The sequence below is a fragment of the Acipenser ruthenus genome, chromosome 22 (genome assembly GCF_902713425.1).
Source record: "Acipenser ruthenus chromosome 22, fAciRut3.2 maternal haplotype, whole genome shotgun sequence".
Taxonomy (NCBI): Eukaryota; Metazoa; Chordata; class Actinopteri; order Acipenseriformes; family Acipenseridae; genus Acipenser; species Acipenser ruthenus.
Genome location: NC_081210.1, coordinates 12,312,333 through 12,337,843, shown reverse-complemented (window position 1 = coordinate 12,337,843; position 25,511 = coordinate 12,312,333). Strand labels below are relative to the sequence as shown.

Sequence of the window (25,511 nt, the reverse complement as noted above, 5' to 3'; positions counted from 1 at the left end):
AGAATCGACCCACAGTCCCCTTTGGTTCTCCAGAACAGGAGGATAGATGCCTTGGCACACCAGTGGTCGACACAACTGTGATTTTCCTTCCCACCGCTCGCCGTGCTCCCACTATGTCTGGAGAAAATCAGGCAGGACCAGGCAAGGGTGTTCTTAGTAGCCCCTTATTGGCACAGGAGACTGGTTTTCAGTCCTGATGCAGCTCCTGAGCAACCAGCCGTGGAGACTGCCCATACGCCATGACCTGCTCAGTCAGGCACGGGGGACCTTATGGCATCACGACCCAGAGCCTGCAGCTCTGGGTCTGGCCCCTGAATGGCTACATTTGAGCCACCTGGGGCTTTCTAATAGGGTCATTGACACCCTGCAGAATGCCATAACACTGTGCATGTGTTCCCAGTATGGGTACGTGGTGTCTGCCGCATGGGTTCGACCCCACGACTTGTCCCATGGCAGTTATACTGCACTTTCTGCAGGATCTTTTTGATAAAGGGAAATCCCCCTCCATGTTAAAGGTCTGTCTGGCAGCCATTTCAGCTTGCCATGTTAAAATTGACTCCCCAGGAGCTCAGTTCCTGGCGGGGCAATTTTGGAAAGGGGCTCGGCAGCTTTGGCCGCCTATGAAGGATATTGTTCCTCGCTGGAGGCTAAACGTGGTGCTTGAAACACTTGTGAAGCCTCCATTTGAGCCCTTGCATTTAGCTGAGCTTAAAGCGGCTTTCTTGTTTGCAATCACCTCCACAAAGCAGGTGAGTGAGATGCAGGCATTCTTAATTTTTGTAGAAGCCAGGACAAAGGTTACGCTCCGTACTAATCCTGCCTTTTTGCCGAAAACTATCTCGGTATGTCACGTCAACCAGTCTGTGGAATTGGAAGCTTTCCATCCACCTCCTTTCCAGTCTGACAGAGAGCAGCAGCTCCATATGCTCTGTGCTATGCGGGCACTAGCTTATTATGTTGACAGGACAGAAAGTAAATTGTATTGCTATAGAAAGAAAGGTGTTACATTCCCAGGTTTAGATTCACAAATTACTATAAAGAAAATAAAAATGTTTTATAAACCAGTGCTGACTGTGTTCTAAATCGTTTCTTAGGCCATTTGGTCAAGTACTTCAATTCATTATAATGTTTCAAACTAGTTAAGCTTCAGGTAACCAAACTGATATATTGTTTCATGTCTGCTGATAGTAGTGACATATTTCACTCATGTAAACAAAGCAAATACATTGTGTGAAGTTTGTGGATGTGGAAAAAAGGTTACAAGAAATAGATGTCTACAATTATTTATTTAAGCAATTTTTTTTGCAAAACTCAAAAAATGCAAATTCAAAAGTATTCATACCCTTTGATGCTATGATAGTATTGTCTACAAGGTGCTAGAAATTTCAATATGATAATGCAGAACCTAATTCTAGAAAAGTCTAGATTGTAGGTGAGCATTCTTAGAGAGTATAAAAGGGTTAGGCATAGGATGATTGCTGTCATTACCAATAAGTTAATATGGGAAAAAGTAAAGAGCTATCTGAAGACCTTAGGCAGAAAATGATTTATTGTCATAAAGCTGGAGAAGGATACAAGAAGATTTCCAAGCATTTGAGTATCCCAATTTCAACCATTGTTTCTATTATCAAGAAGTACAAGACTCATGGTACTGTCACAATGCTCCCTCGGTCTGGAAGAAAGAAGGGTTTTCACCAAGAGCAAGTAGAAGAATTGTGAGGAAGGTTAATAACAATCTGAGATTGACTGCCAAAGATATTGAAAGTGAATTGGCTACAAGTGGGACTGGGGTTTCCATTTCAACCATTGCATGGTGAAGGTCTCAATGGTCGCAGGCCAAGGAAAAAGCCACTCTTAGGAAAACGTCACAAGGACAATCGCTTAAAGTTTGCAAAACAGCATTTGAATGATGGATATGAGTTCTGGTCAAAGGCTTTGTGGAGTGATGTAACAAAAATCGAGCTAAAAAAATGGTGTGTAATTAGTCACTATCCTGGGGTGGCTAAACCGTTCTTGAAGTGGCTAAAACTACTTAACACAGATTGGATTTCTTTTTCTCTATGTATAGAGTGAGTAGTTACTGGAGTGGCTAAAACTACTTAATAGTGTCTGATCTAGTTTCTTCATGTTAACTGAAACCTCTGAAAAAGCAACCTGCAAATCTTAAATCGATTGGTATCTCCTTGCACACTAACTGTTAAAATGAAAAAGCAATCGGCAAATCTGAAATTGATTTGTTTAGACTTGTACACTGAACTGTTTGTAAATGAAAAAGCAATCGGCAATCTGTACTCTGCAATCGGCAACTAACTTTACGTCCCTGGCAGAGTTGCCAAATCTGTGTATAATAAGCGGGATTGGGCTTGTTTTCTTGAGAACCGCGGGTTTTAACTTGCACAAACGCCCATATTCTAACATGGGTTGCGCTTTTTTTGGCTTGTTTTGAAGAACGAGGTCGCTATTTTTCTCAGAAATTGGCAACCCTGGTCCCTGGTATTCTTGTCAAAACATTTATGCAACAGAGCACAGCTACACGCTTTTAGAAGTTCATATAGAGGTTAATACACAGTCACAACACGAGGGTTTACAATCTATTTATTTTTGTTACTCACCTGTTTAAAAAAGGCAGACGTTTTTTGTTATTTAATAGGTGCGGGTTTAACTATAGCGTACTAATTTTCAAAATAATATGCTCCATGAAACTTAAAAAAAGTTTAACCTGAATTTGTTAGTGACAACTTGTTTTTTTATTATTACACGAGTTTGGTCGAAGGGACTGCTCACATCCGTTTTGAAAGTCTGGCACACATTGTTCTTGGCATGCATTTTAAAAGTGCTACATTTCTCAGGTGTTTCCTTGCAGATGCAGATGCACATTGCATGTTTAATACCGACACCACTGCTAAGAAATATAAGGAATTTCATGGTGTGTGACACACCGTGAATCAAGCCTATTCATTAAATGCATTGAAGGTTTTGGTGCAGTTTACACTATTTCTTAAAGCTAAACCCTGCTGCTTTATTCGCATGTACCTTGTTTCAACACTTTGTAGTTGCAGAAAACTTTTATGTGGATTTGTTTTGAAAATAGCTTTGTTTCCATGGAAACCTGCCTGAGGTTATCAATTAGGTGATGAGGGATGGAGTGGTGACTTCACTTGATTAGTATACTGTAACTGTGTTATGAGCAATGACACGGACCATTTAAACAGAAACACTCTAGAAGCTTTTATCATATTACAGGAAATCAGAATTCAGAAACGTATTGGTGCCTAATATGATTAGCAGCTTTATAATAATCATCATAATCGTCATTATCGTCCTCATCATCATCATTTTTGTATTAAAACATATTTCTTAGCCAAGTATATAAATACAGTTTTACTCATCTCAAAACCATGTACTGCATACACACCTAAAAAACACTAACTAGTGAATGTGTTAAATTAGAAGATCCCTTTTTTGCATTGTATGTGGTCATGTGATGTGTCATGTGCTTCACTAGACCTATTTCATCTGTGTGAGAGTTGTGTGCAACTATTCAGCAATGATCATGGGAAAGCAGAAGGACCTCAGTGACTTCACAAGTAGTATTTCATTTTAAATATTGATATCTGATACATCACATGACCTTTCAGACTAGGGGAATTTCTAATTTTACTTACATTCTCCCATTTTTTTGTCCAGTTAGTATTGTATTGTACTGTACTGTACTGTACATTGTCAAATGCAGTTGCTTTTTCGTCCACTAGGTGTCTCAAGCTAAAACTGCAGGGACAGCTAAATCTGAAAGTGCTACTTAAATTGCAGCAGCCTGGGTAAGTTTTGCACAGACTGTTTCAGTACTTTTAAAGCTGACAGCATTCAATTCCACAGCAAAGATAACCCTTTAAAAGCTGCATGCAGTATATGTGATAGTACAGAACACAGTGCTATGGAGGAATGCAGTCACAATGGAAATAATTATGGAACACAACAGCTTTCAATTATTCAGATTTTGTATTTTTTATATAGTAGCTTAAAAATTAATTTTCTTACCGTGACAATACCTTGGTGATGTGTGCCATCATTGTGAGTGGTTCTTACCTAGGTCTTATTTTCATTAACCTGGTCTACATTAGAAATGTCTGTGACAGGTAACTAGAAGAGGAGCTCCTGAACCCCCAGACAGTAGTCCTTGTAAGAAGAACCACCGAGAGTGATTGCAAACAGCATACAAAGCATAGCAAGGAACCTACTCCTTAAAGGGCACATTGAAATATAATTTATATAAAAAGCATGCTGCTTAGTAAATAGTCTTTAATACACAGGTCAGCCAATCAAAGAAGCAAAGGTGGAATTGAAACACGACCCTTAAATCAGGAGCTCTGTTCTAGAACTGTAGCCTGCTCTTTTTATGTTGCAGCAGTGATTGCTCGGTGGAAAATCTCATCACGGGGTTGCCCATCCTATATTCAATTAGCATTACAAAGGAGTCAATAGAAACGCAAACTCTTTGTCACCTCCTCTGATACTTTCATCAATAGACATTTTACCAGACTTAGTATAGAAGACTATCTGGTGGAAAATGAAAGGTGTATGTCTTATGACATATGGCAGCTGAATGGAAAACACCTTGTTTGAAATGTTCTCTCTTGCTAAATCTGAAGTTGCCACCGGCTCTAGCCGCCCGAACAGCGCGCTACGAAGCAAACAGGGTCTTTGAGTGCGTGCCTCAATCATTGATTGAGAAAACAGTAAGCCCACAGTCGCACCCCCGCAACATTCCATTGGCTCCTGTTTATTCCAGTTCCGTTTGGATTGGTCTAGAATAAATGACGTCACTGATTAAAGCTTGCAGTCACCGAGGAGCGAGGAAAGTCTTGCAGCTTCCTGCGAACTCTTCTCTCGTTATTTAATATTATTCGGTATTTTTTGTTTTGTTAAATTAATTATTTTAAACAATCGCATCAAGCAACAGGACTCCCAAGCGCTACACGGTCTGATCACACAGCTGTGTATACGTGCAGTCAGATCTCCTGCCGTTTGTTATTTACTGGATCCTACAGTCAGGGATTATTGTAAATCCTACAGTTTTTTTTTGTTTGTTTGTTTTTTTGGCTGCAACATTGTGAACATCGTGCACGAAGTGTTCAGCAGAGGCCTGTGCAGTTACTAATCGGGAATCAATATGTCACTGCCTAATAAAGTCACTGGTAAGTTATATCACGATTTCCTTACATGGTGAACAGGATTGCTTGCTTGAATAAGGACCACGTTTGTTTTACTCGTACCTGTAATATGCTGATGTACTCCATCCTAATCAAATAGGAAGTGATCCAGTCTTTGCGAAGTACCAAATCAAAATACGTGTGAGAGTGTTTGTTTTTTTCAGTTGCAGTACAGCAGGAGTAGTTTTTCTGTTGTTCAAACCCACCACAATTTCCCGTCTATTTCGATTACGCAAACCATTTCCAGGATGAACCATCCTACCGGCTACTTTGTGAGCATGTGGAAATTTAAAACAACTGAAAATTCAATTTGACTCGGACTGGGTGACGACGATAGCTTGTGCTTAATGTCGATTCCAAATGAGTGTTCTGATACGCACTCATGCTTTTGAAGTTGTGTTTTTAAATTGTAATTTACAATATATTGTGCTATTCAAAAATGAAAGGTATGACTGAGCAGCCCTCTCAAGAAAACATTTGATTTGCATTGACAATCGGTGCCCCACGAGTCGACACTTTCACGTGTCATCATGCACAGCATACACTTAGTATTTTATATATACTGTATAGACATGTGTGTACACAGACAATGAGGGTTGATCCACCAATTCCAGACACAGTAACCGAAACCAGTATAGTCGATTCGCACATGTTTTCTTGTTTCTATGTGACACCAAGTTCACACTAGAATTATAAGATCTCCATTGCAGGGATGTAGTTTATGATGCGGTAATACAATCCGTTTATTACGGGGAAGCAAGTTGAGAACTAGGGCGAGCTGGGGTCAGCTGCTTCCACTCAGTGTCCGTTTTGAACAAGAACGCTGCGTCTTACATCCCTGCTCGAGTTGTTTTTTAAGTATTTTTTAATTTGTTTTCGTTTCCTGTTGATCGTGCTCCTGTACTGTAGTTAGGGGGTGAATCACTAGGAGTTTGATACTTGTGAACGGGGCGGCTAATTGAGCTCTCAGTATGATGTCACCATGAGCAGAAATGTGTGGGAGGTTTGCTGACACTGGTGAAGGGTGCACCCATGAGCAGCTATAAAGGAGTTTCCATTAACCACAGCGTCACTTTGGAAACCATTCCACAGAACCTACCCGACTTTTTTTTCCAAACGAACTAACTGGGTACATTTTAGAATTGAGTCCTACGTGTGATGAGACAAATGAGACAAAGCTGTGCGGGTAATAAGTCATGCCTTGTCTGTGTGTCTGAATTGAATGTCAGGAGTCAAGCCATATCCACACTGGACGCGAGCGAATAATTTATAAGTCACTGCAGTCAAATGACAGTATCCACACCAGCAGCGAGCGACATCACTTTGAGAATTTCACGTAGAACCTGTTTCTATTTTTTTTCGTCGCGCGACTGGAATGAAACTGACCAATCAGAAGCAAGGTTGACACACGTCAAACACGCCTCAAAACAAGTCACGCCTCAAAACAAGTCACGCCTCAAAACAGGTTATTCATGTACGACGAAAAGTTAATTTGAGGTGCAGCAGTATCCATTATTATATGATTGCAAATTGAACAACTACAAAGACATGCAGAAGAATGATAATGTCTGGGTGGCGGTGCATTTAATTTAGCAGCACTGAGACATTTTCTTTCAGATTAAGGTTTATTAATAAGCAAAAATAAACGGGATCATACATAGTCTACATATACAGCATTTAAATGAAAAATGTGCACTTTTGCAGGCATTTAAAAATGACCTAATTTTAAGGTATGGCTTTTTTTGGTGTGTGTGTGTGTTGTTTTTTTTTTTGTTTGTTTGTTTTGTTTTAATAATGATAAATGACGTTTTGTTCACTAAATTGTTCTCTGGCACAAATCCGTGACAAGAAGACGGCCTTAACATACGCATGAAGTGAAGTCTTGTGGAGATTCACCAAACAAACAAAAATATTATCGAGGTCCTACTATTCTATATGTTGTAAAACAAAGCCAGCAATACGTTTGTATTCTATGTGACACATCCCAACATTACCAAGCTCATACATAGTGTTGAAGATTATGAGCCATATTTAGAAAGCATGTTCTGTCATGTTCACCGGACTGCTTTAAAAGGAAAAACTAAATACAAGTAAATAATAATACAAGGTAAGTGGTGACCTGCGCATAGTAACATGGATAATAATAATAATGGTGATTATGTATTACACAACAACAACAACAACATTATTATTATTATTATTATTATTATTATTATTATTATTATTATAATAATGTTGCACTTTAAAATACTAAAAGTTAATAAACAAAAAGGATCAAAGACGGAATTTGTAAAGAAAAACATTTGCGATTGCAGGAAATTGTATATATAAATGTATAACAATAAAATAATTTTGTTAAATATCAGTTAAATATTGCTATTGTCCAGCTGTCTTCAAATCAGCCTTTATTTTACAAGAGTTGCCGGAGGTCACGATGGTAACCTTTTATCAAAATATGACCTGTTTTGTAATGGGACAGCCCATCTCTAGTATGTCCAATAGGATTGTACGGACGGGGTCATGTATTTATTTCCAGTCTTTTGGACCGTTTCCAAGTCGTGTCTGGTGTGGATTTACATTCGGCGACTTTGCTCGTGTCGATCTGTCCAGTGTGGATGCAGCTTCAGGTTAGACGTGCAAACCATTCCAAAGGAATACTGTACTGCTGCAGTAGCATTCATCTCTGAGAAATAGTGGGGCAGCCAACACTAAAAAGAAGACGGATTTAAATGAAGGTTAACTACCAGTATTTATTTGTTTAGTTGATGGAAGTCCACAATGTGTGGTAAAGTGCATATTAGTATAGTGCTTTACTGAATGTAGACATGTTTAATCACACAGTTCCTGAATTATAGTTTGTTTTTGTTTGTTTGTTTTATTGTACGAAGTGGTCCCACAATATACATTTTGTTTTTGTAAATCTTTATTACACAAAAAAGTGAACATAACGGCCACTGCCACTGCACAGTTAGATCACTATTATGGTTGGAGTTGGGAAACACTTGTATTCTGTCTGCAGTATATTTTCTTCTAAGACATGTTGGTTTGGATTCCACAAAGCTTCTTCAATATGTGCACAAGAGTTGTTTCTAATTGCCCTAGGAATCATATGGGGCATGTACCCATTTAACAGTGCTGTGGGCGACTCTAAACAGAGTGGACTCTTTAGGTGCCTGGCACAACACATTAAAGGGTTGAGTGCTTCACTGGTAAAACACAGAAACAACCCCCTAGGCTACAAGGTAGACCTTCACAATCGTGGCCGTCATACAGTAGATTTCTAAACCACTTTCTTAGCGTATCTTATTGTAGTGTTCTACACTGCAGTTTTCATTCCGTGCATTTGAATTTAACCTCCATATAAAATAATAAAATAACTATGCAACTCCCTGTTCGCTGTCTGTTTCCAGTCTCTTGTTTCAAAGTCAGACTGTGAGAAAGGGGCAGCACATTTGTCTTTTGCTACATTTCCACAGTGCATTTTTTGTGTACAATAAAAAACTAGTTTTATATTTAAAAAGTTAATAAAACAGTTTTCACAGAACCTGCAGTTTTGGACTATCTTGTCTATGGTATAATTAGGTTAGTGCTGTTTTGGGTCTGTGCACCCAGACCTAAACATGCACTCAAACTAATTGTGTATCATTCTACTTCCAGCAGTATCCACTACAAGCCTGCTGGAAGTAAGAGTGAAGGTTAAGAGGTAAGCGCTGTATCTTTTGCACTGCACAGTGCAGCAGGTTTAGCAGGGCTAGAAGTTAACTTTTTTAAGGCAGTAGTGAGGCTTTGCTAACGGCCTGGAAAGTAGGAAGCAAAATGGTCTTATTCGGTAGCGGTTTATTCGACTAATAATTATATATAAAAATAATTTAAAAAAATAAACACCTACCTACTGTTTTAAGTAGACTGAATATCCCAAACTCACACAGTAGGCCTATATTTACATTAGAAAATATTTATTGAAACCGGCTTGTGCGCCACTAAGTAATGGAACTAATGCAATTCCTTGTTGAAATGTATTTTGTTTTATCCTTAAGTTCTACAAGAATTCACCCATATCTGTCATCTAAGCATCTGGTATGCCATCAACACTGTTAACCAGGTTATGTTTCATCAGTGCAAATTAAGTGTTACAAAATACTTGTCTTCAGTTGTTGACTGGGAGTTCGGTAACTAACAAATCCTATACACCTATAAAGGCAGCGATTTAAAAAAAAAAAAGTAACATGTGCCACATTATCGTTGAATCCTGCATTGTATGACTTTGTGATAGGGTGGCTGAGTGGTGATGTCAGGCCAGAAACAGGAACTTAAAAAACAGACAGGTACTCGCGTGCAAAGCGCACTGCGGTGCCGTTTTTATTTTGAAACCAAAAATAAAATATTGGAACACAAAGCGAAAATAAATATTTAAACAAAGCAAATCTTGGACACACAACTAAACTAGACCTGAGGTCAGGCTGATAATGCATGTTGTTTTTAGCAATAATGAAATACAATAGTTTCATGTGGTGCCATTTAATTAAAAAAAAAATATATTTACAGTGATAGTTGAGTACTGTATATGATACAAATAGTTTAAAACAATTACAAAAAAATAAAATAAAATTCTCGTTTTTATTTTACCTTCTTTAAAAAATACATTAGAGGCAGGATACATCTCTTTTTAATTTGGTGACCCCTTATTTCTATTTCTGTGTTAAATGTATTATAGAAGAAGTATATTTTTATCCTGCAAGATTTAAGAAAATAGAGACAAAGATTAATGTTATCTGTTGCATATGTGTGATAACTATATAAGGTATTTTATTTTACTTTATCACAGCTATTAGTTTAATAAAACAAAACAAAAATGTTCTCCAAATTTGTTCTATTTCCAAATTTCCTTTTTAACATGTATTAAGCCAACAGGTATCACTTAAAACAGAAAGGAATCTGTTAAAACATGTTAATTGCATGATGACATTTCCTGCCTTGTCTATTCAGTTTTTCTGTACTAATCGGTGATAATGAGAAAGCATCTCCTGACAATCTGAAGGCTTCTCTGTGCATTTTACATAGGCTAATGTTTTTGATTACATTAAGGAAGAATAAATAGTATTCCTTTCGTAAGTATAGATGTAATCTTGTTACACCTTGATCCGTGGCTATACTGCTGACATCAGCAAAGATCAAGATCAGCAAAGAAATGAGCCTTCGTAAAATGTGTAGTTATCTAATTCAGGTTGTCAGAAGACGCTCTCTCATGATCATTGACTGGTACCGAAAAACTGCGTAGATTGAAAATAATGGAATAGGCAGGAAATTTCATCATGCAATTAAGAAGTTTAACCGGTTCCTTTCTGTTTTTAAGTGACACCTGTCAGCTTACAGCATGTTAGAGGGGATTTGGAAATACAACTATTCAGAGAAATGTAAAGGGTTTGCCTACGTGGATTACTATTTACTATACTAAATAACTTCTTCAGAAGGAAATTCCTGTTTCAACAACCAGGGCAGCTTCTACACAAAACTAAGAAAGCTGATTATCTGTGAAAAGATGGGGAAGCTTATGGGGGATGATGCAGTGGGCTTCAGTTTTTTCACACAGTCAAAAGATAGGACATTTAACACATTTCATCACTTTTAATTAGTAACAGTTTAATAGTATAAAGTGGCTGAAAAAAGAGAGTGAAAGATGGAAAGTGGAAATCAGAGAGGAAGATGCAGTTTCTTAGGCAGAAAAGGGACTAAATTTGCAGAAGTAGCAGCAATTAAACAGATTTTTGTGAATTGAGAAGCTCAGACTTTTATATTATTGATTGCTACTGTCTAATGAAATTACAAAGACAATCAGGTAATTTAGTCACAAAAAGTTTTTGAAAGTAAACGATTCCACTCTGAATATCACTACGAGTCTCTGCATTAACTTTCAATATGATATTAGATCAAACATTGCCAAAGTGAAAATAAAAACCCCAGACCCCCATAGTTTGGAAGTTGGAAGTTAAAGCACACGTTTCACTAGTTAAACAGGAGAAGTACGCAAGGTAGTGATAATCTATTATAAAAAGAAAACAGATAAATTAATGCACCTCAAGATTGTATTTCGTCTATTATTCGTACCGATAAAACAAGGAAGCCATTACTTGTGTCAGAATTTTGATAAAGTAATAATGATCTACCTATTGTTTGTTCATTTTTAGCGTGGGTGAAACCAGGGTAAACATTATAACAAAACCCAGAGCCGCCATTCCCCATGACAGATTAAATTACCATTTTATAGACACTGAATAAACGTAATATCCTGTTAGGTCATTGCCTGTTATCTTATAAAATCGTAATGTTTTTAATAGTTATTTAATTGTACTTTTGGTCTATAAAATATACTTCATACCTTTAAATTGTATCAGTGTTGTTCTGTACTGTAGGTATTTGTACTCCACTGTCCAATACGATTTGCATTGTGGGCCTCGTGCGTATCTACAAACCTCAGTCATCTATCAGGAAGCTCTATTAGCAATGGTTTCCCACGTTATGAAAGATACTAATAATGTACATGTTTAAAAAAACTAAAACCTGTAATTGTGTACGTGTTCACTCCGGGTCGGTCATATACAGCAGCGTAAGGTATCAGAAAAATGCTACTGCATAAAAAAACTAGTAGCAAATTATGAGTTTTGGGTAGCAACATGCTACCAAATATACATTAACTTTGAGCCTTGGGTTTAGGAAGAAAGGGGAAATGAGCCATGATAATTTCTCTATGCACAGCCTCCTTACAGCTCTGTGAATGGAGTGCACTAAATAAAGTGATTTCAGCTTCTAGTGCAGCCTTGGTTAAAAGGATATTAAAAGGACTTCAAGAATGCTTATTGCAAATGTTAAATGTTCTGTAACTAGCACTCACATACCCAGCTAGTTATTGAGTGCTTTATGTGTAGTAAAAGACTCTTCTTGTCATTTTCAATTTGAGTGCAAAGATAGTGCCGGTTTTTATAGGGGAATAACTATTGTGTAATTGTTAGCGAGCTTCTGTATTTTCATCGCCTTGTTTCTTATCAAGCTCAGTATTTATTCATTAAAATAGGTTGCTGTGGTGAAAAGTGTTATTCCTCTATCCTGCCGTTGCATTCTGAAAGATTCAAGATTGTACAGTGCATTGGGGCCGCTACAGGTAATGTATCAGTGCTTCACACTGGGATATATTTAAGGACTAATGTGTTTTATCAATGAAAATATTGTCAATAAATATCAATAAAATATTATGAAAAAGTTTTCTTAGTAACAGAAATCTGAAATTTAATATTACTGTAATAACCAGTAGTGGTGCAATCAGCAACCTCATTTCTTAATCGATTATCACATACGCATTTATCCACAATAACCAATGCATAATTCAAAATCTAGAACAAACATTTTTATCAGAAGATCCAATGACTAAAAATCGACTTATACAGCGGTTTTTACGGTAAGTAGCGGGGTTTTGAAAAATATAGCTTTATATTTCCCCACATGGTGCTACAACTGAAGTACCTGTAATTTTTCTTTTCATTGTAAAACGGCTTCTCTCGGCTCCTATCGGTCTCACTCGGCCATTGAATGGTTTTCTCGGCTTTTTCCAGAGAAAAAACAACTAGAGACCTGTCCTGGGTGTCGGGCGCTATGAATTGCACATGCCTGGTCATGCACAAATGTCAAAGCGACAGTACAAAAATAATCTGTTTGAGTGCACAGAAGGCTGCACTGTAGTAACCAGACAACAAGGAATTGTGTCTTCATCATTGATGGGACGCTTCTGTTTTAAGCATGCAGTATGACCTCACAGAACAGCGGACAGCTGACATCCACATTCAGTCTGCAAGAGTTGAAGTCCACCTTTTTCATATTTACTTCTTATCTCTTACCACAGATGAAACCCCCTGCAAAGGGGGTGTAATGGAGGCAATGACTGCGTATACAGTATCTGGAGAACATTTCTCTTGTTGCTCTTGTCAAGCTGTGTCATTGCACTAGTGCAGTATTGTCAGAAACTACAAGCAGCCCACTACTAGTCGTACAGAGCACGCTTTCATATGCAGACTGCACAGAGCAAAACTTAAGTTCAAAACAAAACAGAACATAATGCAATACTGTAGGTTTGATCCTCCACGACTCCCCAATCGACAAGTCTCCAATACTAGTCTGAATGAAAGTGAGCTGAGCTGAGCGCAACTTGATTAAGTAGCCATTGACCTCAGCCCCCATCCTTCTTTCTCTTTGTGGGTTCAGTCACCCCGGGCACCCCGTGGAGGGTATCGTGTGCGTGTCGTAAAGAAAACTGGTTCTGGCTCACACTGCCTAAGATGGTGTTACGTTGGTGTGGCCCTTTGTTCTTTTGTGCTTATATGTTGTCTCTTGAGTGCATCGGTTCCTGTATTCCAAGCTTTCCCTAATAATAATAATAATAATAATAATATAAATCAGAATTTTTTTAAATCTGTGATTTTAAAGTAAATAAGATCCCCAGCCTCAGATAAGCGAGAAATGTGTTTAAACAGTGATTAACACAGAGTGCCATTGATGGAATAACCGCCTGGTTTATGAACTTCTGTATGCCAGAAGCAGTTGTTTGTAAACCATATACAATTCACTGGTATTGATAGTTGTAAAAGAAGAAACATTTTCTGACAAGATAGAAAATCTTGGCCACTTTGACGAATCAAAGAAATTCCTAACACTTTTGTTAACATGAACACGAATAATCTTCAGGTTGTCTTGCCAGCAGACCTACACAAAGCATTGCTGTTCTACGGAACCTCTGCATAGCAGCAACACACAGAGCCCTCTAGTGACATGTGGTTATTTATTTGGAACACTAAATACTATACACTAAAACTTGCTGACATTTCCAAATAAACTGATGAATTGTGGGCTGAATGCATACACTGGAACAATTCATGTACGGTATTTATTCAGTACTTTTTAAATAGTCATTGTACAAGACAGTTCTTTTTTTGTACAAAGTCTATGCGTTTATCATGTCAGATATAACGTATGGTGTGTGATTCCTTGTGTGAATTCAGTGACTGATGAAACATCCTGTATTGGGAAACAATGACCCAGAGCTTAAAATTAATTTTGTAAATAGCCTACCTCAGTGGCCTCCTGAGTTGGCATCTGCTTTCCAACTTCCTGTGACTGACGTCAGACCAGAGTACCTCCCTCTGGGCTTGAGATTCATTGCCAGTCACAAGTGAAACAAGTTGAAACCTAAGAAAGGTGCCTGGAACAAAGCTCTTTGCAGATGAGCCCTACTACTGGAAAAGCTGATAGCGGTGTGCACTGTGCATGAAAAACACGATTGTTTATCTTCTATCAGAAAGGCCTGTGCATTTGTGCAAGGTCTTTGAGTTTCTTGCACTTCTAACTTCCTCTTGAAGGTGTGTCACGTCTGTTTGTATAATTTCTGGGAACTCATGGACAAGAGGGCAGGTAAATGAGCCATTTTGACATGTGCATTGCTACAGACTTTGTTACAAAGTTGCATTCAAAGTAGATGTATGCATTAATGAAGATTTATTTATTGCTTTTTGTAGTTTTAATATAATATAGTGCAATGTGTGATATAGTTTTATGATGGTTAGGGTCACACGCTAGGGTGTATGGGTGTACGCATCAGCTGCAGAGTCACTTACAATTACGTTTCACCCGAAAGACGGAGCACAAGGAGGTTAAGTAACTTGCTCAGGGTCACACAATGAGTCAGTGGCTGAGGTGGGATTTGAACCAGGGACCTTCTGGTTACAAGCCCTTTTCTTTAACCACTGGACCACATTTGCCTGTGCTTGTAGACACATTTCAGTTTATGAAATGGCAGCTAATGGGGTTCTATTGACTGAAATGTTGCTTCTAATGTGGGCATGCATATGATTTTAATTAAAACGTGCACTGAATATAAATGTAATTGTGAATGAACTGTAAAATGCATTAATGCAGTAGAAGTAATAACTTGAACACTGAGTATCTTCACTTTTCCTGTAAGACTGCCCTTTCATTTGGACTGTTTTGTTCTGTTGCTCAATCCTGAATGCTTCATGAAGATCATCAGAAACAGCAACATCATTGAACTAACTGGCATTGACATGACTCAGATCTGTCGCCAGTTTAAGGCAGTCTGCAGTGTTGTGTACTTTCCCTTTGATTTTATTAAGCTCTGTCTGCACTTGCAATCGGAGGTTGTTGACAACAGCTAACAAGCATGATATTTAAAGTGACAGGGTGATTTAGTTTAAGGCCCTGTCCACACTACATAAACAATCTCAGGAAGCATATGCAAAAACTTTTTAATAAATCCAGCTCAAAGCGTCCACACTAAAGTACTATTTCATGTTTAGTAGGGTTTAATAAGAATATACCCTATTAAAGTAGTTCGGTTACAGTTCTTAGCAGCCAAATGGACTGTGGGACTTAATATAACATTATCCCATCATGCACTGTTTTTTATGTTTACAAACTGGCAAATATGGAGCCCGTGCCCATGGAAGATATAGTGCTTCTTAGCATGAACTAAGACCAGGCTAGCATGAACTAAGGGTCAGGCTAACGTACCACAGAGTCCTAACCGAACTGGCGTTATTCTTCAATTTTACATTGTCTGGGGTTAGATCTAGAGTAAAAAGTGACAGGATGTGCTTCCAGTGGCACTAGCTTGGAGCTGAGGGTCATGAACTTGCGTGTGGAACAGTGACACATTTTGAAACTACCAAAACCCCCAAAGTACGGAACTCCGTATGGTGACAGTGTTGAAAGGTGCAGTTGTCCATGAGGGTCTATAAGTTGGTTGCGTCTACAAGTTGGTGACTGGGTGAAGGTGCTGTATGACAATAGAAATGTTCCCTGGAGAAGTTGAGAACATCTCTGATCATGGAGCACAAGTGAAGTTTATACATCCTGCTGGACTGAGCACCTTCAAGTGGCCCTTCCCTGAGGACAGACTGCATGCAACTTTTAAAATGTTTAAGATCCTTTCCTTTTTGCGTAGTTATATACTTGTCATAAGAACTGAGATTTTTAGTTTGATTCCAGTAGGAGTAGACGTGAATTTCTAGTAATGCTGGAAGTTGTTAACCAAGTTTAGGCCGAAATAACTCATGTGGGGGGCTCCAAAAAATCAGCCAACTAATATGGTTTAAAGGCATACATGTCGTGTGGACAGGGCCTAAATTTAAGCCCCTATCAATTTGATCCATGTTAATAGATGTTTTATACACATTATCTTCAATGGAAAAAGCCTTGCAAAGTCTTCCTTTCCAGTTATGCTAACTTTTATTGTTAATTATAAGTTACGTCCCACTTCGATACTGTTTGCAGCAGCTACACTATGATATTGCTGAGAGTGCAGATATCATAATGTCAATGACAAAGCATTTGAAATGTTAAAACAACAATTGCTTCTATATATATATATATATATATATATATATATATATATATATATATATATATATATATATATATATATAAAACATTGTGTTTGTCAGGTTTTCAGCTGTGTTTTTATTTGCATTTAATGACTTGCAGTAAGTGTTTGGTGGCGACCTCTAAAGTTAAGAGTGTACTTTCTCTTGCACTCTTTGTATGCAGAGGCATGACACAGCAAAGAAATGCCTTGATGAGAGGTAGCCACTGAACACTTACTGTGCATACAATGTAAGCACCTATTCTCTCCCTCTTGCAGCCAGGAAGGATTTTGCATTGCTTGGGAAAGAAAGCAGTACCCCACTTACTGCAGTGTAACATGCACTAGGTTGCAGAACGTTTTGTACTTGTTTGGACCTATCTGTTTCCATAGCAGGTAGCTATTTGTGGCTGCAGCAGTTCGTTCTCTGGCTGCCCACAACTCAGCCGTTTGCTATTCTATATGCTGTGTACTGTGCATTGCAGCGGTTATATATTTAATGGAATAATTGCATCACCTGTTGTGCTTTTGCTATACATGGGTGTTTTGAAAGAAACACATTACTTAATTTGTAATTTCTAATTATCAATTGTATGATGTTATATACCAACTGTAATGTCTTGTATACAATAGTAAAGCACCACAAACTAATTAATAGGACATGGTTATTAGATGGAATTGCTATAAACATAGACTAACTGGAAATTGTTAAGGAACAGCAGTACATTAATAATATATGGCTTATTTGAGGAAGGTCCAATTGTTGTTGATTTCCCCTGCTGATTTCCTTCAGTGGCAGACTGAAACCCGGCTCTCAAGCACAGTAACAGAAAATCATTTCTGCAGCATTTGATCCAATCTGTGGAATGCAAATAAACTGTCTGCTTCAGACAATAAGAACCATTCCCTTTTGCTTAAAATCAGAATGTGCTGTACAAGTTTCTACATGAGCTGCAGTGCAGTTGTCCAACAAAAGGTGCTTTGATGGGAAATCAAAATTTCACAGCTTCTGCAGTGTAAAAGCCTCAAGGATATAGGAAGCATCCCAACTCCCTATCCGCTCTTCCAGTCTGTATATTTGAATTTAACTCAAGCTCAAAGCTATGGACTACTATAGAGATATATGAACAAAATCTGTTCTGGAGAAACTAATCTGAAACAATGATCTCAAGCATCAAGATAATATAATTGCACACTATAACCTTTAGTTATTTTATACTAAGAGTAGCTATATTTTGTAGGTGTACACTATATGGATCAATGTTTATTTGATAGAACTGAAGTTATAAATCAGGACTTTTAAGGTTTAGTCAGAATTGCAGCACACCTTAAAATTTTAAATTGTAGATCTTGAGCACAGTCTTCGTTTTTGTAATGCATTGTGTGTCGGGTGTCTTATATAACAAATTAAAACAATAAGAGACACACGATGTATTATCTTATAATACAATTAGTGTTTGAAATCTCAGTATCTTCACAACCTGAAATGAAATGAATTAGTACACTTATCAGGAATGTAACCAAAACCAGTGTGGGTGACTCCCCAGGCCATGTGCTTCTTGGCTGTTAGGGAAGGTGTGTGCGTGTGCGTGTCTGTGTGTGTCCAAGGTTGCAAGACTTTCCCAGCTTCGGTAGATGAAAGGGTCTGTTTCTGCACAGATAGGAAACCAAAAAACAAATGTCAAAAGAAATGTATGTAGAACTGCGTCTTCATTGTGATACAAATCGGTATGTTATGGGAATTGGCATTCATTAATCGATATTTTATTGATCGTGTTAATAATCGATTCAAGCCCTATTTGCAGCCTTGACGTCCTGGCGCGTTGCTCGACTTGGCCCTTCCGTTTTGCATTTGTTTTGTGTTGAGAAACGGGAGAACCTATTGAAAGGTCTCCTTGCATTTTAACAATACAGCTTTCTTAATGTGTATATACAGTAGTACTTCATATAATAATGTGCACTATATCTAGTTTTCAGTTACACATTGTTTTGTGTTTCTTTTGATTACTAAAGTGTTCACAAAGCATTATTAATGAGTGTATCAGATATTCAATTAGGAAAATGGTTGCAGATTGCACCTCTACTGGTCTGCCTTTTCTCTAACTTCAAGTGCAATTGTGCCTCAGTAGTGTTTTTTAAGTGAAACTATGCTTATTGTCAGATAGCCATCAACTGGCATAGGGCACCTGGAGTCATTAACACAATATTAATATATAACTTGAAACAGAAACCTAAAAAAAGATTTAGCCTTCCTGTTATGATTTCGATCACTGGGAGAAAGGAAGCTGCAGGTTCTCAGAAGTGGCCAGTCTGTCTGTTACAATTGTGATTCATTCCCTTCTCAGAATACTCTTTTAAAATCCACCCATGTTCAGTTTTATATTGCCCTATCCTAATTGTTCTATTGAAAGATATAAATGAAATATCCAGCTTTATAATTAAACAACACATTATTACATAACATGCATAAAATGAAAAATAACATGCACATTTGGGCAATTAGCATATTTTGTATGAAACCCATTTGTTGCTAATTATTATTAACAATTATCATGATTGAAAAACAGCACCTAGATAATTATAGAATAAATAAATACATAATCATCAAGTGCTGAAAAATACATTGGTAATTTGTGATTTCAAAAAAGCAACAAAAATGGTTAAAACTAAAAAGTACAGCTAAAATAGCAGAAAGACTTGGTTTACCAAAAAGCACTGTGTGGGCTATTATTGACAAACCACAGGAGAACAGAAACTACTGCAACTAGCTCCAGGTGTGGATCACCAAGAAAGATTTCGGCAAAATCTGGAAGAATCATCGTTTAAACAGCCCTGAAAAATTCTTGGATTACTGCAAAAGATTTGACACAAAAATTGAGAGAAGATGGTCAAGAAATTCACAAGCAAACAATTCAAGATGAATGTCCATGGGTGAAAACCAAGATGCAAACCTTTGTTAAAAATAATACACAAAAGAAAGCAATTAGAGTTTACCATTGTATACTTGAAGAAGCCTGATGATTTCTTCAAACACATTTTTATGGTCAAACAAATCCAAAATATAACGCTTTTCACCAAGAAAGCCACAATATGTTTGGATGAAGAGAGCTGCAACGAAGGTTCATAACACATTACCGAAGGAAGGTTCGAACCTTCAGTGGTGCTAATTTGCATAATTTACTGGCGACGTCACCATAGCTACTAGCTTACATTTGATTGATAATACTATTATTGTATAGTTTAAATATATGTTAGATAAAACAGTAATCATGTTTTTGTCATTTAATTAAAAATAAAAATACACGTTGTTTATGTACACGAAACTGATGCTGCTTGCGATACTCATACATACACTGTAGTGTTGGACGATAATACAGTTATCAATTATCGACTGAATAAATAATATATATATACAACATTTCTTGTAATCTGTCATATTATTGCTAACATGTTTTCTGGTTCTCAGCTGTTGAAAAGTGTCACATATTTCTCTCTTTTCTTAAACCAACAGTATTTGAATCTTTATCCGATTCGCTGCTTGACATTCTCCGTGGAAGTCTAAACAAAGAAGTAGGAGTAGCAGTTTTATAGCCGCATGACTTCCAGAATTAACATCATGTACACAACATATCAAAGTATATGTGCAAACCAGAGACATGCTCGGCAGAGCACACATCACCACCCTGCCGAAGGTCCTAAAGAGACTATGTTTTATGAAATCTGATTTGGTGAACTCCTCTAGCAGTGTCACTTTCATCTTGTCTCTTTCAAATGGGTCAGACTGGGGAAGCTGCACACTTAATTTATTGGGGTTTTTGTGGACTCTTCACATTTTCACTTTTCTGCTTTGCACATTCCAGACAAACTGTTAATACATATATAGAGAGGTAACATGTTTACAGGCCAGTGTTTCTCTCTACTTTTGATGTACATCCACCAAATTTAAATGGTTTCTTCCATGGCAATGGTATGACCTTTCCAACACTTGGTCAAAAACTTGCTTATGTACCAACAATACAATACTTATAAGAGTCCACGTTGCCTGCAGGTAACAGAAAAATAAAACCTAAACCTACAAACTTATGCCTCTTTCTTCCAGCTCCAATTGGCTAGTCCATGTCTGGATGGGTCTTGCAATCTTGATTCATTATCATAATTTATACATAACTTTTGCTGAATCATTCTGATTTTATTCTGAATTCCCGTTATTTTTACCATAAGAAATAATGTCGGGTTGTGACTTTGGTTAGACATCACAAACAGTTTCACTTTACATAGGGTTTTTCTACCTGCGTTATTTGCGCTTGTCAGGCGATTTAAGAATAAAAACGCTTGCATCTTGTACTCGTAGTGATTTTAAAATCAATATGATGTGAAATTGTCTTAAAGCTAATCTTCAAGCTAATTAAAGAGGTAGTTTTTCTCTTTCTTGCAGGCTTTGTGCTAAACCCTCCTTCCCACCAGACACACACTCAGGAGCCTTTTGTTTCCTGAGTGTCTATTCACAGTGTTAGATATCACCAGGCAAAGCTAGATTAGATTTATCAATGTAGTTTTCTGTTAAAATATATAATATCCATGGCATTTGCAATATGTGATGACAAAGACTATGCCAGTTCTGGCCCGATGTCGCTGGCTGTCTGGGTTAATGTCTGTACTCACTTGTTTGTTGCCTCATTCTGCTGAATGGTTAATCTATGCAGCTGATGACTCCAATGAACTCAGCATGCAGGGCTTGAATTTCAGCGCAAGATTGCGGGAATCGCGCATTTTCCAAGTTGCTCCCGCATATCTGCAACGTTCAGTGTGGGAAAATCCTGCAGAAATATTTTAAGACACCAGGCTACTGTATTTTTCACCCAATTTAGAATGCCTTACACGCTACAACAATCTCTAAGGACGTGGGTGAGGAAAGCACTATGAGCTGCAGTGGTTTAAATAAATAAATAAGTAAAAGTAGTGCTGGATAATTTAAGTGCCACAAGACTTTATTCTCTCCGAGATTCTTGGCCGCTATCTTTAAGCATTATAGAAACTCAGTACACTGCAATGAGTAAACAGTTTTGAAAAAAGAAATACGTTACTAAGTCTATTAAGGTGTTGTTTTGCAAGCGGTGACTTTTGCTTTAACTGTTAAAACTCAGCCCCATTCATTTTGGGGCGCAAGGGCACTGAAGGTTATGCACATATTAATCAGGCACGTAAAAGCCACCTACGACTGCCTGAAGTTAAGCCTCTCATTGTGTCAGAGTTCACAGCTTAGGTTTTCGTTTTGAGTCTGTTTGCTCTGTCATTGTAGCAGCTGGACTGAAATAACATTCCCTGTTTTATTACAAACTTACATTGGCAATGCCTTATCAAACATGGATCAGACCTGGCAAAAACTACAATGCATTAAAAACAAATGTACACCCCAAAAAATAATTGATAAGTGATGTAGTTTTGAAAGCCAATTTTATAGAATCCATTCATACTATAAGGCTTTATAGTAATTTGTAGGGATGCAAGTCGGTTCAGTTTTTTTATCAACTCTTTCAGCTGTTTTTGACATCCAATCGGTTTTCGGTAAAATCGAAAAAACGAACTGCATTTGTGCAGCCATGGGAATGGGACCATTAATACACAGATGTTGTTTTTTTAACTGTGACAAATAAGCTCAATACATTGTTATTATACTAATGTATTATACAATTTGACACAATGTAGAAAGAATAAAATAACATATTAATAGACATTTATTTATTATTTTCCTGGTACCCCCATTATCGCTCCGGTTGGTTGTAAGTGGCAATCCTATGCTAGTAGAAGTGCAGCTTATGAGATATACTGGACGACCTTACACTTGATTGCATTGAATCAATATGCCGAAAGAATGCAGCAAAAAAGTAATCTGACAAACTAGTTTCCATACATACACAGTAAATGAAACTCCCTTAATAAAAATAAACTGACCTGCTCTCAGAAGTGTCGTTCAGTTTGGAATTTGCCTGTGTGTACCTGTCTCACAATAGGCCTGAATCAGCATCAACAACATGACTAGATAAGCCATTCCACACCCTCACTACTCTCTGTGTGAAGAAGTGTGTCCGTCCCTCTGTTACAGAAGGTAAGTCTATCTTCACTTAATTCCTGACCAATGTGTCCTCTGATCCTGGTTTTAACACATTGGTTATGGGTATCGGTGCACATATTGACTTCTTATGAAGTTGAACGAAAAGCAGCAAATACATACCTTATATGGGTTCATACTGTCAGCTGTTGGATTATTATGCACGAGAAAGACTGCACTTATGTCAATAACAGTTTTGATTGACTCGCGATACAGACAGTATCACACTTCAGCTGAATTTTCTTCTTTGTGTTTTCCAGGGAAAGTGAGGAAGAAAGTTGCTATCAAAATTAAATTGGAAGACGTCAGACAGAAGGAACACAACCCAACGTAGGTCAAATCAGCACACTTCTCTCGGCAAGATAATGACAATAAAACCACAAAAGTCCACTGACATTGTTTTAAACCAAAAACTCCTCAATATTGAAAATGTTAACTTTTCATGTCCAGCACTGAACAGCAAAAAAGTAGTCCAGAAATCACATGTTTTAATCAGTAAAAATGTTATAACATGCATATTGATAATACGATGTTGTGATCGGGGGTGTGGGTGATTCACTGACACAGGGAGAGACATGCAGGTGACATTGAGGCGCGCAGGATTAGGGTTAGGATTAGGGTTAGGGTGTGGGTTATCCACTGACAGACAGGGAGAGACACGCAGGTGACATTGACACTCCTATACTGATGGGATATGAAATCCCTAAACAAATCCCTTTTTTCCAGTAATAATAAACCTGGCTCCGGCTCCACACGATTGTTGCCATGGCGCTCCGACCCCGGTTAAACACACGGTGATCGGAGGATTCTGGCTTTTAAAGGATCATTCAGCCCTGCCGCAGATGTGCTTAAACTATTCACTTTCCATACCTTTGATATTAAACAAAAAATGTCCAGGTTGCTGTACATTTAAATCATCGTTAAAATGAGCATCCAGTATTGTTCATCTAAAAGTGATCTTCAGCTACAGTAATGTTTCCAGGGTTATCTGTGTTGTATTTAACTCTGTTAACACTGCTGGTGTGCTCCTCATGAGTGATTTTAATCAGCCCTCCATATTCTTAGTAACTACTGGGTTAGGAACTCAGTCATGCACCCAGTTTGCTTCAGTACATGGCAATCATTCAGACCCCTGATCAGTCTACTCTGGATTTATCACAGCACAAATAAAGTTGACCTGAGTGTAGGTTTACTGATGGGAGTTGTTTATTTAGCTATAGTGGAGGAATATATACAGAATTGAGGGTAGTTATGTAAGCCAGGGCTGGTTGCAGGGCTCGTATGAGTTGTAAATGCAATACAAATTGACAGAGGTCACTGACTGCAAGAGTTGTTAGTAATAATCATTTTTTTATTTCTGTTTTAGACCACCTCGAAACCTGGACTCCAGGACTTTTATTACTATTGGAGACAAAGTAAGTGTCTGTGTTCTGATGTCGTTGCAGGTGCTGGTTATTGATCAGAGACATGTCCTCAGCTCCACCTGACTCTTAATGCACATCATAACATCATTGAGAACTCTGCAGGCACTGATATATCCAGTTACAAATGAAAGGGTTTAATGACTTGGGTACTTCTTCATAAATCTTAGCAGATGTTCGAGTCGTGTGCTAAACTTGTAGAAAATGTCACATTCCTCTTCGAACTGCAAAAGGCTTGCAGCAAGATTACTGAAAGTGGCTACTTCCTCAAGCAAGCTCCCTCCCCCACACAGTGTACCGTACATTACAAAATGAATTGTACAAGTGTACAAGTTTCAAGACTATATACAACTACTGCATCTAGGGTCAGTGTTTCTGAAAATACATTATTTCTAAACCAATCTATATCCCATAGTTTTAAAGTTTATTTATTTATTTATTTATTTATTTATTTTCATTTTTACTTCCAAAATGTTTTAAATGTTTTATCTGCTTCTATTCGCTACACAAATAGTCTTTGTCAGTGTTCAAACAAAAAATGCAAAACAAAGATCCGATCATTTCTATAATACAATGAAATGATTAGACCCCCTGTAGCTGTGTGGTGTCTTACAGGGGATTCCACAGGGAGCGTAGCACTGGCTCTGGCGCTGCCATGGGTTAGGGTTAGGGTTAGGGTTAATGATTGGGCCACCGTAGCTGCATGGTGTCATACAGGGCAGTGCGCAGTGATCTGTTCCTGGGATTCCATAGGGAGCGTAGCATTGGCTGTGGCACTGCCATGGGTTAGGAAGGCAAAATCATCAGGAATTGTTTCTCCTCATCATGTTCCAGCGAACACTAGTGGCCAGGCGCCTGGTGAGCTCATGTGGACACCTGCAGGGCTGGTCTTTGTCCTCCAGAGGCTGGTAACTCGGCTGTATCTGCTGTGGCGCTTCTGGCTCTAAAGAAGTGTTTGGCTTGATTTATGGAATAGATTCTGCCATTGACATAAAACAACCGAAATGTGGGGCTCCTGAGTGGCGCATCCAGTAAAGGCGCTCCACGTGGATGTCGCGAGTTCGAGTCCAGGCTATTCCTTTGCCGACCGAGGACGGGAGCTTTCAAGGGGCGGCGCTCAATTGGCTGAGCGCCGCCCGGGGGGAGGGAGGGCTAGGTCGGCCCGGGTGTCCTCGGCTCACCGCGCACCAGCGACCCCTGTAGTCTGGCTGGGCGCCTGCGGGCTTGCCTGTAAGCTGCCCGAGAGCTGCATTGTCACTGACGCTGTAGCTCTTGGGTAGCTGCATGGTGAGTCCGCAGTGTGAAAAAAAGCGGTCGACTGACGGCACACGCTTCGGAGGACAGCGTTCATC

General features: G+C 38.3%; 1 protein-coding gene across 3 annotated transcripts in view; it reads left to right on the top strand.

Moving 5' to 3' along the window:
- The first annotated feature begins 4,823 nt into the window (after positions 1-4,823).
- LOC117431675 (dual specificity mitogen-activated protein kinase kinase 3-like) overlaps positions 4,824-25,511 on the top strand; it is a 41,891-nt gene continuing 21,203 nt past the window's right edge. For 2 of the 3 annotated variants that reach the window (XR_004548711.3, XM_034052897.3), the window contains exons 1-3: positions 4,824-5,195; positions 22,999-23,068; positions 24,105-24,153. Coding sequence is in view for 2 of the 3 variants with exons in the window: in XM_034052897.3 (XP_033908788.1) it covers positions 5,171-5,195; positions 22,999-23,068; positions 24,105-24,153 (144 nt within the window). In the remaining variant the exon portion in view is untranslated. Of the gene's footprint in view, positions 5,196-14,443; positions 14,664-22,998; positions 23,069-24,104; positions 24,154-25,511 lie in introns of those variants that run through there. The other variant, XM_034052898.3, reaches the window with a different exon arrangement.